The following is a 15,876-nucleotide window of genomic DNA, read 5'->3' on the forward strand; positions in this document are numbered from 1 at the left end:
CTGTCTGAAACACATTCAGTCATGGATTTGTTTGTGCCTGATCATCTAACATGTGCTCCTTGGGAGTATTCCCTGGAAAGGGATCTTAAAGACCATCCAGTTCCAGCCCCCTGCCATGGGGAGAACCTCCCACATGAGGTTCTGGGACTTTGTGGGGTCCCAGTGTGGGCACTGGGCTGTGCTGGCTTTGCTGCACTGCTTTCAGATACTGATATCAGTCATTCTCTTTAGCTTCAGGCACTCCAACAGTTTCCATCCAACCAGATGTTTCCAGTGGTTGGGACTGGCCCAACAAAGCAGGTATGTACCATAAAATTCAGGGTGGTTAGCAAAAAAAATACCTTTAAGGAGCTCTGAGAGGGGAGAGGCAGAGTGGAAATGCTGCCAGTGACTGCAAAGAACAGGTTCCCTCTAAAGATTTCCAGATTTAAAATAATCTGGGTTGGTTTCCTCAAGAACCCAGAGCAGCAGAGGTGAGGTGAGGGTGTCCAGAGGTTGTTTCATCCCAAGGAGAGCCATGGAAAAAGCCTGGGCAGTGCTGTGCATTCCCAGGATGCCACTAAATGATTGCATGGTTCTTTCCGATCTTGGGAGAGTGTGCATGGCCTCCCAGAGCTGCTTCCTGAAGGCTTCTAGTTGTTAAAATGTGTGCACATGTCACAATTCCTCTGGCAGTGCAGACAGTCTGGGAACATTCCTGCTGCTGTTCCTAATTGGGAGTGGGAGTGCAACAAGTCTGAGGCTGCTGAGGAACTGACAATGGTACACTCATGGTACACTCAATTTTAATAGCAGTCTTCTAATATGTGGCTGAACACTGGGGAAGAGCTGCACTCATATCAAACAGGAGGAAAAATGTCAAACAGAAGGAAAAATGTTCTTTTTTCTCTTATATATGCTTTTTTTTTTCTGTTCTTTTTAAGGTGGTTTAGGAATGGGAAGTAAGTCTGCTGCCACCAGTCCTACAGGATCCCTTCACAGCACTCCCACTCATCAGGCTAAACCCCAAACACTGGATCCATTTGCTGATCTGGGAAGTCTTGGAGCGAGTTTAGCAGGTTTGCATCCCTTATTAAAAAAAGGAAAATAATAAATTACCAGCATTCTTTTAAAGAATAGCCTGGTATGTGTGGGGCCTCTCAGCCCACCTGCATGCCAGTGCTGCTGCCAGGCTTTCCCTTCTGCCTGACTCTCTCACAAATCCCTGCTTTTCCTGATCCCCGGTCAAAAAATGTGCTGGCAACGTGCAGGGAGCTCAGCAGGCTGCATGGATTGCAAAGCACAACCTCTGATCAGTCCAAACATGCTCTGGCTGGGGATGCTCTGTGCTCAAGTGCTGCTACAGGCCTGGGAGGAGAATTTGGCTCTGCAAAGCTGCTGGGGTTCTTGAGGAATTGCTTCCTTCCAGACTTGATTTGTTTTCCTGCTTTGTGAGAAAAGCTGTGGGATTGATCTGCCTCTAATTTGCAGTATTATCTAAAGATGGGGTATCTCACCTGGCTACAAAGCTTGACTGCTTAGAAAAGCCTTTTCCCCTTGTTTTATGTAATAAGAAAATCAGCAAACCCTCAATTCCAATGTTTAAAAGGCAGTTCTGAGAAATGATTGAAGCTTTCCTTAAAGCCCAGCATTGTCTGAGTGCGGTAAATAGATTTTCCTTGCCTTTGTTGCTGCCCTCAGCTCTTTGGGAGCCTTGTGGTTCGGTGTGATGTTTGTTTTCCCCTTTGCGTCAGTCCCAGCACGGCTCTGGAATTCGGTTTCCCAGTTCCCTCTGCTGGATTTCAGGCTGCTCTGCAGGAGCAAAATAAAAACCGTGCCAAGCCCCATGTCAGAGCCACCGAGGTCCTTTTAAAGCACACATTCTGTAGGAGAGTGGTGGGGTTTAAAAACAAATGCCTTGGCACGCCCAGGATGTTTAAGCACATTTTTGTTGGTCGTGAGTAAATCAAAAGCACTTCATCCAGTTTCCATGACACATTTCTGAGCTGGGAGCTGAGCGGGGATGTCAGTGTGAAATAATAAAACATTGACACTGGGTTCCTCCCACAAACACAACCAGAGCCAGAGGAGCATCCCCTAAAGCAGTGAGGTGCTGGGACTCATCTCTGTGGATGGTTTTAATCAGCACAGCGTGAGGAGACACGATTCCAACAGCACCAGCTTGGTGCTGGCACTGGCACAGGCTGCCAGAGAGCTCCCTCATCCCTGCACGTGCTCAAGGCCAGGCTGGATGGGGCTCTGAGCAGCCTGGCCTAGTGCAGAGTGGGCTGGAACTGGATGAGCTTTAAGGTCCCTCCCAGCTTTAATCATTGTGTCACTCTGTGCTGCCACCATCCATCCCCATGGAGCTGTGGCTCCTTTAGCTGTGGCTCCTTGTTAGCCACCTCCAGCTTTCCCTGTTTCCCTGAGCCACCTCCATTCCTCAAACCCCCAAAGCCAGGTGCTGTCCCAGAAACAGCTCCCAGAGCAATCCCTGGGCTAAAGCCATGCTGCAAACATTTGTGGCACAGCTGAAAGCAGAACCCTGGGGGACTTTGCTTGGATCAATTCTGCTTTGTGAGAAAAGCTGTGGAGTTGATCTGCCCCTAATTTGCAATATTGTCTAAAGGTGGGGTACGTGAAAAATGCCAATCACTTGTTTTTAAAATTTTAAAAATTTGATAGTAATAAAATGGTTCTAAAAATAGTAATATAATTAGAGTAATAATAATTTGGACAATTTGGATTAGGACAATATGAGACAATAGAGACAAAGAGTTATGGATGTCCAAGTACTTTTTCTGGGCAAAATAAGCCCGAAAAAGGACCCACATTAACAGAGGATTAACCCTTAAAAGCAATAACTTGTTGCATATTCATACACCTCATACATGGTGCATAAATTCCATTCTAACACAGGATTCTGTCTGAGCAGTGTCAGCTTCTTCCTCTGAATCCTGACAACACCTTCGAGGCAGAAGAAGTTAATTTCTTCTGATAATGGGGCAATAAATTCTCTTTCTCTGAAAGATTCAGCTGTCCTGTGGCTGCTATCTTGCAGCAGGTCCTTTCTTTAAAAAAGTATCTTACATAGCACAGTTTCTATTTTAACATTTTGTTATAACCTAAAACGACATTTAACACAGTACTGAAGAGAATTAATCCAGCATTACTTTCTAACACAACACATATAATATTAATTTTAATAGTTGTGAAAAGCCAATCATAAAATACCCATTTTTCACAGGGCATTTGCACCTGGCTACACAACTTGACTGCTCAGAAACGCCTTTCCCCCTTGTTTCATGCCATAACCAGCAGACCCTTGATTCCAATGCTGCAAAGGCAGGTGTGGTTTGATGTTGGAGAGTTTAGTTCAAGCATGGCTTAAAGAAAAAGGCCATGAAGGCATACAGTTGACAGAAAAGTAAAAGGTAGTTGTAAAGCAGTTCCTAAAGCAGTTCCCAGGCTTGATTTTATAAACAATAAGGTTCTCAGACAGCCTTCCCATAACAAGCAAAGCACTCTGTCTGGGAAAAGATGGCTCCCTGGGAACAGATATGGAAGTTTTGGGAATCTTTCATATCACAGTGGGAACGTTGGTTCTGTTTTTAATAAACAATTATAGGTATTGTAAAACAAAAGGAGTGGTTAGAGTTTTCTCTGTTAACCTATCGTGAGCTTGGATTTTGCAATATGCATGAAGTTAATTAACACTGTTATATAAAGTGGCTGATTGATCAATAAATCGGAGTTCGATGCATCAATCGGATGGTCGCTTCTCCCCTTCACTTCAATAGTTTGATTCCCACTGTGACTCTCTCCCTGTGTTGCTGCCCACAGGTGGCCCCTCGTTTGCCAGCAAGCCCACCACGCCGACGGGCATGGCCGGGGCCTTCCCGCCGTCCCCGCAGAAGCCACCGCCACAGCCCATGGGGGGCAGCGGGTGGCAGCAGGGCACGGGCTACGGCTGGCAGGGGACACAGCCCAAGGGCCAGCCCAGCGTGCCCCACGCCTCCCCCCAGAACAAACCCAACTACAACGTCAGCTTCTCGGCCACGGGGGCGCAGGGCGAGCGCGGGAAAGGAGCTGCTAATGTCGGTAAGAGCCTTGGGCGCCTGTGAGTGTCCCTTGGTTTGCAGGTTAGGGCCAAGCAAGTCCGTCATGTGGATTACTTGGTGCTTTATCCTGTCCTGGACTGAACTGTGCTGTTTAGGAAGTCCTGTATTCCAAAGGAGCTTCCAAAGTAATCCTGGAAGTGTCCAAAGCCAGGCTGGATGGGGGTTGGAGCAACCTGGGACAGTGGAAGGTGTCCCTGCCATGGGAGGGGGTTGGAACTAGATAAACTTCAAGGTCCCTTCCAACATAAAGCATTCTAGGATTCTATAATAATAATAACAACAACTTAAAAGTAACATTAAGCAACATCTTTCATGAGAGCCTGCACATTCATTAGCACTGGGAGATTGTTAATGTGATTAACCAAAGGATGTATCTTCTGTAGAAAGCCAGGGTTAAATGCACCCATGCTATGATAATAACTTCAAATCTTCTCCATTTTCAAGATTCCAAGCCAAAGGTGTCTGCAGATTTCGAAGATTTATTATCTGGTCAAGGCTTTAATGCTCACAAGGACAAGAAGGGTCCCAAAACAATAGCTGAGATGAGAAAAGAAGAAATGGCAAAGGAAATGGACCCTGAAAAACTCAAAGTAAGCAAAATTCTTGGTGATGTCCTCCCAGTCGCTCAATGTCCTCAACAGATTGAAAACTCCAAGGTTACATTTCTGTCCTCAGCCAGAGCACACCAACAATGGCTTGCTCAGTGTCACTGTCTGGGCTGCTGCCCTTCCACAACACTCCAGCCCTGATTAGCAGGCACAGCTAATTGAACTAATCCTCTGCCTCATTAATCCTGCCTGCTTTGGAATTCTCTTATCTCTCCTCAATAAATTGTCAAACTGCAGATCTCTTATGGAAGGGAAGGGAATTCAGTCTGTCCTGCTCTCTATGTGAAATATGAGACCACAAATTGGAATTACAGAAGGAGAGGAAAAGCTGCAGCCAAAGTTCTAGAAAACAGAATGACCCTCTCAAAATGTCCTGGTTTTAGCCTTGTGGAAAGGTTTTAACCTTTGGGAAGTGACAGTAACCACACTGAACACCACCATCAGCCACAACAGCTGGCCAGAGGTCAGGCCATGGAGTGGGCAGGAGTTTTCCCAGCTCCCATTTTCATCCCCACAAAAGCTGTTGAATCACTGATGCTCCCAGCTGATTTGGCCTTCCCAATGTAATTCTCTTTGCTCTGATGCCTTTTTATTTCACTGGGGCAGCTCAGCCTGGAACTGTAAAATCTATTTATGCTTTGGTTTTTCATTTACATTTTAGCTTAGCTGAGCTTAGTTGAGGTGTGCAATTGACCTTGCTAAAGAACCAGACAGTTAAACATTTAATTGTGGCTATTCCATCAAGCATTACTAAGTCAGTGTTTTTAGCAGGGATGTTGCTCAAAGTCTGTCTTAACTTTCAAGTGATATAAAATTAATGATAATTTAAAAACAGTGATATAAAAGTTAATGACAATTAGATAAAGGTTTTCTGAAGGTTTCTAAAGCATGGAAAGAAATTTAAGATGCTCCTCAGGGTCACGGCTATTCAAATGAAGAAACTTAGTCCTGGTGGAATATCTAAAGTGAGGCATAAACAGAGACTTGCACTCCTTCCTGCAGGTCCTGGAGTGGATCGAGGGCAAGGAGAGGAACATCAGGGCTCTGCTGTCCACCATGCACACGGTGCTGTGGGCAGGGGAGACCAAGTGGAAGCCTGTGAGTATGGCAGACCTGGTGACCCCAGAGCAGGTGAAGAAGGTGTACAGGCGGGCTGTGCTCGTCGTTCACCCCGACAAGGTAAGGCTGGGCTGCCTCCACCTCAGGGGGAAACCAGAATTGAGTATAAAGGGTTGGATGGGATCACTGATTTATTGCTGCAAACAGCTCCGTGGAAAGTGGGAGCTCAAGATTTCTGTTGATTTCTGGAAGTTGAGAACTCTCAACTCATCCCTGGAAGTGTTCAAGGCCAGGCTCGAGCAACCTGGGGTAGCAGAAGGTGTCCCTGCCCATGGAACCATTTAGGCTTTAAGGTCCCTCCCTGCCCAAAGCAGCCAGGGGTTTTGTGAAACCACTGCCAGCCTGAGGCTGTGCCTGGAACCTGCTGCTTCAAGACATTCAGAGCTTTTGTCCCCCTCACTTTGACTCTCAGCCATTCTGCTGCTGGGCAGCAGTTCCAATCAAACTCCTGCAATGGAACCACCAGGATGTTTGGTTGCCCAGCTTGTGGCTCGTGCCCTGGCTGCTGCCACTTGCTGACCAGGGAGCAGCAATTCCATCAGGGACACCCTGTGGGGAGGAGGAAGCTCCCCCTTGGCAGGGAACGGGAGTCCCAAGGCTTGGAGGATGTGGGCTGCCTGAGGTTTGCAGGAATTCTGATCTCACCCAGGAACCATGTCAGGTGGCAGCTCTTCCCCTTCCTTGCAGGTAAATTCCTCTGCCAATGCCAAGGGCATATTTATTATTTAGAAGGTGACATGTATTATGGTGATTTATCCCACTCTGGGGGTTGTCAGCTCTGAGGAGCAGCAAAGCCAAGAAATTCTTAAGGAAAGCAGCCCTCCAGAGCAGCTGATTTTTGTCAAGGAAAAAGTGAAATTTCCTGGAACTGCTTGGGAATCTGCTCACGTGCCAGCTGCTGTGGTTAGGTTTGGGAGCTCTGATATCCCTCTCTTGTCTCTGTTTTTATTCCAGGCTACTGGGCAGCCATATGAACAATATGCAAAGATGATATTTATGGAGCTGAACGATGCCTGGTCAGAATTTGAAAACCAAGGACAAAAACCCTTGTATTAGGTACTTTGTCAGCCTCCACTCCAGACCCGTGCTAGTGCTTATTTAGTCTCTTGTCACAAATGTCACAGATCAACCAAACTCTGGCTGGAAATTCACAAGTTTCAGAAAACTAAGAGCCTAATACTTATCATGAAGAACATGAGAAAGGTTTCCTAACACTTGTCTCCAGAATCCTGAGCTCAGAGGAACTCTGGCCACCTGGCTCAGCCCACCAGAGCCACAGAGTTACAGTTTCTGGTAACTTTTCTATTTCATTTTGGGTTCCAGTGGGACAAGAGAGAACACATACTGGGAAAAGGTGGAACTGGTCTGTCTCCAACAAAGTGTAGCTGGTGAATTTCCTACCTTGTTTTTGTGAGGTGTGATATGGCAACGCTTCAGTTGAGTTCAACAACTGCTGGTGAGGCCCAAACTTGGATGTATGTTATTTTTTTCCTGAGTTTGGATGGAATTATCCACTTGAAGTGCTCAGCTGTGGCTTAGGCACACTCCTAACAGTCACCATTTGCTGCTTAATTGCTCATCTAGCGTAGTCTGGCTGAAGAGAGCCAAAGCTGAATCCTGGGCTGGGCCAGTGTGGCAGCTGCTTTTGCATTGATTAATGCTGTGCTTCACCTCCCAGCCCCGCAGAAATGTGCAGGCAGAATTCCTCCAGATGCTTTGGAAAGCGAGCAACGAGTCCTTGGGTCAGCAGCCCCTTGCTGGTTTGTTAAGCAGCAGTTTTGGGGGGAAGGGAGGGTGAATCCACCTTGAATCCTGGTCCAAGTGAGGAATGAGCACGTGCTGCATTTCCCGTGGTTCTCATCAGCAGCTCGGAACCATCACAGAAATGCCAACAACTCAAAATTCTGCCGGAAAGGTTTAGAAACTTCCCAGTTTCTAGGTAGCGCTCCCCCTCCTGCGGATTCAGAACTTTTCCCAGCCCACTTGTATCACCTTTATGCCTTTATCAGCGCCAGAGCACTTGGCCAAGGCTCTTGGCAGGCTGAAACCCGTTGCAAGTTCATTTCTCAGATCATGGTGCACGAGCTGTCGCACAGACATCCACAGACCAGGTCTGATCTCTGGGGTCACTCCAGTGCAAATTGATTCACTCTAAAGTTTCTATTGGACCAAAGCAGTGGCATCACAAGGGAATCTCTCTGTTGCTGAAGCTGAAGCAGCTTTCCTAGCTCCAAAGCGAGTTGAAATTCAAACTTCACCCCAAATTCTGGCGTTCTTTTGTAGAGTAACTAAAGCTAGCAGTTTATTTACCAGCACCTACCCGTATTTGAGGGATACTCAGTAGATGGGCAGGAAATAATCTGTATTTTCTGCCTCAGGAGCAGGTTGCCATCGGATGTGAGTCTTTAAGGCTGGTGGTTTTTCAAGACAATCCACTACTTGTTGCACTTACATTTTCAAGTGGCAAAGCTATTACTGCAAAGACAGTGTGTCAAAGTACATGGCTTTCTGTATAAAACTCATCCTTTTGTTGTACTGGTCCATTATTTACTGCCATTAACTGAAAATGTGAAACCAACACATAGGTCTCCTTTTATATAAAAGACCTTAAGATAATAGTAACAAACTGGATGTTATTTATTAATGTTTTGATCCAGTATGTGCTTGTCTTATTTAAAGAGATAACTGGAATGTGAATCATGTTCCTGTGATTTGTTGGTTTATTGTTTCTCATTCACATTTGTAGATATTGTGACCTATGCCTATATAATAAAAAGGATCTCATTACTATAACGTACTTTTTTTAATGATGAAAACCTCATTAGCTTTGTCTCGAGTTTGTCACAGCACATAACTCTGGATACTCATCCATTCACAAAAATACAAATCCACCATTAAACTTTACCAAAAAAAAAAAAAATCCAATCCTCTACCCCACTTAAGCTTTGATTACTTCCATCCCTAATGTTTTTATGGATGCATGAAAGTATTAGGACGTATGTATATCCAAATAGTTAACTGAAAAAAAATCCATTCTTGTCATATCTGGTAGTGACAGAGGTTATCAATGTTCAGGTTTACTGTTTGACTAAATTATTGTAATTTTTGTAAATACGGTATATACTCGATGAAATTGTGACTGGTCTAAAACATTTGTATATACATTAAAAAGCTCAAATTAACAAATTCAGCTATCTTTTGTGCTTGTGACCACGAGGTTCCAGTCCTACATCTCCTGTGTGACGGGTGGTGAGCCCTGGCTGGGTCGGTTTTGTCACTGTCATTATCCACAGGTTGGCATTCCAGATTCTTTTCCCAAATTATTTGGGAACAACTTTGCATTGCTGTTCTCAGGCTCCTACCTTCAGAGACCCACAGAAAAACAAACCAGCAAACTCGAATTTTTCAAGTTTTTTGGAAGCATTTAGTGGATTAAGCTTGTTTTAATTAGCCTTCTGGCTCAAAATAATGTAAAATAATGAAAAATGAGGAAAAACATGGAGCAGGGAACATAGAAGAGTTGAGGAGGGAGGTATCTGAAGAAAAGCTCCCTGGGGGGGTTATTGAAAATGTTGTGCAAAATCTCCCTCTAAAAGGCTTTGCTTGGGACAAAAATGCTGTTATCGGGTCAAAAAGGTTGGTTTTGGGGCAAAAATGCTGTTCTTGGGGCAAAAAGACCATTCTTGGGGCAAAAAGGCCATCGCTGAATTAATAAGACTGTTCTTGGGTAAAAAGGCCGTTGTTGGGGCAAAAAGGTTTCTCTTGGCTTAAAACTGGGAGCTCGAACGTGTCATCTCAAAAATCCAAGGCTTGAAAAGCACAACTTTAAAAAAAGCTCTGCCTTTCTTCGTGTGGATTAGCACAAGGGTGGATGATGTAGATCCTGAGGTGGCCCTGCTTGAGGAAAACGGGCCGGTTCCGTTTTTGGGGTGAAAACAGAGGTTTTCAGGAGCACCTACAAAACGGCAGCGCCTGAGGGGCGGGGGCTCTTTAAAGCGGTGTTTACAGATTCAAATCCAAACAAATATATATTTGCGCACAAATATTCTTGTCTTACGCACAGATACGAATTTAACGCACGCACATACACATTTTTTACCCTCATACAAGGGTTATATAGGAGAACAAACCCGTTTTTGGCGAGCTTTAAGTGCGTTAAACCCTACCGGGGCGCGTCCCCTCAGGAGGCTCCGCCCCCTGTGGCGAGCGCGGGCGTGGCGGGAAAAGACCCTCCCGCCCGCCGCCCACCCTTTTAAAGGCTCGGTCACGTGACGCGCGGTGAAGGGGCGTGGCCAGAAGGCGGAAGTCGCACGGTGCCAACGGAGCCCGGACATGGCGGGCGTGAAAGGTACCGGGGGCTCCCTCAGAAGGGAGCGCGGCCCGGGCAGCGCCTCACGCGGGGGCGGGCGGCCGGGAGAGGCGGGGAGGGATGCCCGGCACCGGGGGAGGTGGTACCCGGCCCCCGCCGAGGGATGCCCGGCCCGCGGTGAGGCGGTTGCGGGTGCCCCGGGAGGGACGCCCGGTGCCTCACGGGTCCGGTGTCCCGCGGGCCGGTCCTTCACCGCCCGCCCTGTGCCGTTGCAGCTCTCGTGGCCCTGTCGTTCAGCGGAGCCATCGGGCTGACGTTCCTCATGCTGGGCTGCGCCCTGGAGTACTACGGGTGAGCGGGCCCGCGCCCTTCTCAAAGCTTCTGGTTAAAATCCATTAATTAAGCCTTTATTTTATTATTTAATGGGGCTCTTTGGCTCCTACTGCCGCCCCCCGCTCCCAGGCTCTTGGCACGTGGCGCTTTGTTGTGATTACACATCACTTCCTAAGGCGGTATTTGTATTTGCATTAAAATAAAAGCACTGCAAACAGCCCTGTGCTGCCTCAGGGAAAGCGGTGCCGCCTTGCTTTGTAATCTCACACCAACATTTCCTTAATTTCCTGTTTCTTTGTACACAATCCTCCCCCCACAAGTTTCCTTTTGGGATGTCCCCACCCGTGGCAGGGGCTGGAGCTGGGTGAGTTTTGGCTTCCCTTCCAGCCCGAACTGTTCTGTAATTCCGTCATTCTGTGTCTGTAAAACACTTCAAAAACTTGTAGGAGGCTCCTCAGAGCTCTGACACAAAGGAGATGTGAGGGCGTGCCTGCTTCATCCCTGTAATTTGTAATTCTTTGTCTGTAAAACACTTTAAAAACTCGCAGGAGGCTCATGAGAGCTGTGATGCAGAGAGGAGATGTGAGGGTGTGCCTGCTTCATCCCTGTAATTTGGGAATGCTGCTCCTGTTCCTGCTCTATCAGTGCATTTCCTGCTCCCTCTGTGCTCAGAGCTGAATCAGCAAAATGATTCAAAAGTAAAATAAATGAACCCTTGCTGCATGCTGCTCTATCAGTGCAGGGAAATCCAGGTGGGATTGCCCCACTTTGGGTGCAATCTTCTGATCAATCCAATTTTCAGGCCAAAAAGCAGCATTAGGAGTTTTGCACCAGCTTTGTGACCGAGGTATCTCTTTTAACACTGTTCTCTGCCCCTCCCCAGTGTGTACTGGCCCCTGTTTGTGCTGATCTTTTACTTCATCTGCCCCATTCCCCACTTCATTGCCAAGAGGGTGGGAGATGACAGCGATGCAGCCAGCAGTGCCTGCAGGGAGCTGGCCTATTTCTTCACCACGGGAATTGTTGTCTCTGCCTTTGGATTCCCCATCATCCTGGCACGGGTGGAAGCAGTAAGTCCTTGCTGATTTTTCTTTTCAGGCCCCATTTGTTGGGCATCATCTTCAATCCTGCTTTTGTTTCATTACTCTGCTGTCTCCAGGTGAAAATAATCCACTGAAATTTGCTTTTTTGATGTGATAAAAAAAAAAAAGCGCTCATATGACTGAGAAGTTTTTAGCTGGTGTTTTTCCCCCTCCAGCCTTGTTTGGGCCCAACACAAGATAACATCTCCTGCACCTCATGCCTCTATCTCATGACCCTCTGCATCACTTCTAGCTCCAGCTTCCTTATTTTTCTCTTGGAATTTCTGCTTTCTCCATTCAGGATGCTGCAAACCTGGGGGCTGGGAGTGTTAAGAGTTAAAAGATAAAAGGCCAAACTTCCAGAGCTGCTCTTGTGGCTCTCAGAGCATTTCCCAAGTTTGGCCTCTCACAACCTGAGGGAACTCTGCCTCAGTTCTTTCCTCTTTGCTTTCTGAGCTTCTCCCCAGTGGGGAGATTTTGGTCACATTTGTCTGAAAGGCAAAGAATTCCCTCAGTCCCAGTGATTTTGTGAATCCTGTTGGTTTTCCCTTTCACTCCTTTAAACTCTGTGTACTTGCTCTGAATTTATTAGTTTACACAATAAATACATTTATAAATGTATATATATACATTTATATACATACATTTATATGTTATATATTTATATATTATTATAATATATATTATATATATTATATATATTTTACATACAATATATACATATACACTTATAAATACATTTATAAATACATTTATAAATGTTGTGTACTTGCTCTGAATTTATTTGTTTACACAATAAATACAATTATAAATGTCTATATACATTTATATATATACACATACATTTGTATATATTATTATATATTTATATATTACTATTATATGTATTATATATTATACATACTATTTATAAAGACATTTATAAAGACATTTATAAATACATTTATAAATGTTGAGTACTTGCTCTGAATTTATTAGTTTACACAATAAATACATTTATAAATGTATATATATACATTTATATACATACATTTATATGTTATATATTATATATTATTATTATATATATTATATATATTTTACATACAATATATACATATACATTTATAAATACATTTATAAATACATTTATAAATGTTGTCTACTTGCTCTGATTTTATTTGTTTACACAATAAATACATTTAAAATGTATATATACATTTATATATATATACATACATTTATATATATTATATATATTTATATATTACTATTATATATATTATATATTATACATACTATTTATAAATAGATTTATAAGTACATTTATAAATACATTTATAAATGTTGTCTACTTGCTCTGAATTTGTTTGCACATTAAGTACAATTATAAATACATTTATAAATGTATATATACATTTATATACATACATTTATATATGTTATATATTTTTATCTATTATAATATATATTTTATATATTATATATATTATACATACAATATATACATATACATTTATAAATACATTTATAAATGTTGAGTACTTGCTCTGAATTTATTAATTTACACAATAAATACATTTGTAAATACATTTATAAATGTTGTGTACTTGCTCTGAGTTTATTGACAATGCCCAGTCCCCCTGATATTTTTATTTTGGAGGTGGGGCCTCGCAGCAGCAGAACAACCACGAGAGGGAACTCTCAGTTGTGTGTTTTGGGAGTCAATGTTCCTTATTTAAGTGAATCACTTCTGCAGCTCATGAATAAAGAAAAAAGCTGTTTACTTTTAAATCCATGTTTTCCATGCCTGTGACTTGTTTAAAAGGAGATATTTTGATTTTGTTGCTTGGCAATGGAAGGAGAGCACTAATTTCAGCAGCTTTCTCTCTGATTTAGGTGTGTTTCAATGATTTGGAAGGCAAGTCATCATTTTCTTCTAAACCCTAGCAGTAGCTTGGCTGAAGTGTTTATTAATGATACAAGTGACTGCTAATTGAATAATTAGTCACACAAATTGAGTTTTTTATTGTTTGCCTGCTCTGCTTTTAGCACCTTTCTGTAGTATTTTGATTTTTTAGTGTTTTAGCTGATCTAATGGCTGTAAATAACTGTCCTGAGCATCTTTTCCCAGAAGTGCTTTGAGTGTTCCATTTCTTGCATTCCAGATCAAGTGGGGAGCCTGTGGCCTGGTGCTGGCTGGCAATGCTGTCATTTTCCTGACCATTTTAGGCTTTTTCCTTGTCTTTGGCAGAGGAGATGACTTCAGCTGGGAGCAGTGGTAGGAGCTCTCTGTGGTGCTGGTAATTTTCAATATTTCACAGCTTTTCCCCTGTTCTGTGTGTATGTAGAGATATTCTGATGTGTGTGGTGTGTTATAACATTCACCTGGCTTTACATTATCATGTAATAATTTGCTTTTTTAAATGCACTTCAGCCAAAGGGACAGTGCTGACACTTGGCTTGAAGTAGCCACTAAAATGGGGAATTATTATGAATTTATCCTTGAAGAAGTTTACAAAAAATAAGCAGTTTTACCAATTTTTTTCTGTATTTGCATTAGTTTTTGGTTTATTGCAGTGTCATTGAGCCATTGGTCACTACTCCTGTTGGGTTTTTACCCATATAATCAGAGATTAATATGAAGATTATCCTAATTGGGATTGTTCAACTTGATCAAATTTTCTGCTTCAATTAGGATCAGTTATTATTTCATCTACATCTCATTAATTTGAGAAAAACTGTAATTTTTCTTAATGATAATAAAGCCAAACATAAGTGATGCCAACTCTTGCTGCCTGAGGAAAGCAAAAGAAGATAACTGGTTAAAAACCCTTCCACTTATGTTTGTTTAAAGATCATTTTCTCCACACAAAGATATTTTCTGTCTCTGTTCAGTTTAAAAATTGTGGCTAATAACATATTTTAATGCATCTTAAAGCTGACATGACTTCTATGAAGGTTCACAAAAGGAGAAACTACCCTCAGGACACTTAAATCACATTTTAATGTTCAACTCTGTGTTTTTATGGGTGTGAATTGCTAGGAAAGGAGTGTTCTGCTGGGTAGCATTTCTTATTTCCTCCTTGCTTTTAACACACCCTTCTTCAGCTCCTGTTTTTTGTCTGGAAGAAGGTTGTTATTGCATTAAAACACTATATTTTTAATAGCATTATCCTACTAAACATTCACATAACCACACTTAAGGAAATGTAATTTTATTACTTTAGTTGTGTAATTAATTACTGCTACAGAGGAATTAACATTAAAGGACAGTTTATTTCTGGATGTTAATGCTCCATCCAAGGCATAGCAGGATAAACTTACAAAAATCCTGGGAATAACAAATTATCTGAGTGTCTTCTTCCTGCTTTTGATGAAAGCTGTTGGAACTGGGAAAATGGCTTGTTTTAGTGATAACCAAACATTTCATATGAAACATCATTTCCATGTTTAAATCCTGCTGTGACTCTAAAGAAGATGCCTTTTTTCCCTACACAGTGGCACTTTTCACTCCATAATGGAGTAAAACAGTGAAATAAAACCCAGTCAGTGCCTGATGGTAAATTCCTAATGCCATTGCTAACAATTCCATTTAACTCCTCTTGGATTGGGGCTGGGTTCTGGAAAGCTTTTACTCCATTGAAGTACCAAAGGCTGAGATAGAAATCTATAAAACTACTCAATTACTGGTGGAGTTTTGGGGAGGAAAAGCAGCTGAGATGGAATTTTTCCTGAAAAGAAATCATTCTGTAGTGTGTGACAGGAGCAGTGAACAAGGACAATCTAAAGGGACCAGGAGGACCAGAAAATGCTGGTTTAAATTGCTTTTTGCCAAATTTTTCCATTGTACTGTATCCCCTTTGGGCTGTGGTTGGTGGGGACCTCGTGGGTGGTGAGTAGAGAAGGTCAATGCTTTTTTTATTATTGTTTTTATTATTTGTAGTATTATTTGGAAGTAGCTACGTGCACTAATCCCTAATGTGAATTTCATGCAGTTTTCACATGGACTTTACATTACATGTTTAAAATTGTGTTGGAATCATGGAGATCTTCCTTAATCTCTGTAAAGTAAATTTACTTTGTTATCAAATATGGTAAAAAATAATATTATTTCAGTGGGGTTTTTTCTCCAGAGCTTCACTCCCACTGAGCTCTGATGGTCTGTACTGGGAATTGTGTTCCATCCCTGCAGTGGGAATTTATTGTGCTTTCTCTGGAATGGTTTCCCTGTGTGGAAGTGAATACTGTGTATCCAAAGTGCCTTAATTTCCACACAAGGCTGATTTTTGTGGCTGCACCTCCATGGCAAGATCAGTGTTCCATGATCAGCATTTCCCAAAGCT

The 15,876-nt window shown here is 42.9% G+C and overlaps 2 protein-coding genes across 3 annotated transcripts in view; both read left to right on the top strand.

Moving 5' to 3' along the window:
• The window catches only part of DNAJC6 (DnaJ heat shock protein family (Hsp40) member C6), a 42,490-nt gene extending 33,477 nt beyond the window's left edge, over nucleotides 1-9,013 (top strand). For both annotated transcript variants that reach the window (XM_054286290.1, XM_054286289.1), the window contains exons 14-19: nucleotides 232-300; nucleotides 924-1,058; nucleotides 3,823-4,080; nucleotides 4,545-4,690; nucleotides 5,711-5,887; nucleotides 6,782-9,013. In XM_054286290.1, coding sequence (XP_054142265.1) covers nucleotides 232-300; nucleotides 924-1,058; nucleotides 3,823-4,080; nucleotides 4,545-4,690; nucleotides 5,711-5,887; nucleotides 6,782-6,883 — 887 coding nt within the window. In that variant the 3' untranslated portion in view covers nucleotides 6,884-9,013. The remainder of the gene's footprint in view (nucleotides 1-231; nucleotides 301-923; nucleotides 1,059-3,822; nucleotides 4,081-4,544; nucleotides 4,691-5,710; nucleotides 5,888-6,781) is intronic.
• Nucleotides 9,014-10,125: 1,112 nt separating this feature from the next.
• LEPROT (leptin receptor overlapping transcript) lies at nucleotides 10,126-14,084 on the top strand. The gene is made up of 4 exons (XM_054286291.1): nucleotides 10,126-10,175; nucleotides 10,412-10,487; nucleotides 11,353-11,539; nucleotides 13,699-14,084. The coding sequence occupies exons 1-4, from the start codon at nucleotides 10,160-10,162 to the stop codon at nucleotides 13,813-13,815; spliced, it is 396 nt and encodes a 131-aa protein (XP_054142266.1). The 5' UTR covers nucleotides 10,126-10,159; the 3' UTR covers nucleotides 13,816-14,084.
• Nucleotides 14,085-15,876: the final 1,792 nt, after the last annotated feature.

Source organism: Melozone crissalis, unplaced genomic scaffold (assembly GCF_028551555.1).
Source record: "Melozone crissalis strain CALT ecotype California unplaced genomic scaffold, PUWL_Pcris_2 ptg000045l_1, whole genome shotgun sequence".
Classification (NCBI taxonomy): Eukaryota; Metazoa; Chordata; class Aves; order Passeriformes; family Passerellidae; genus Melozone; species Melozone crissalis.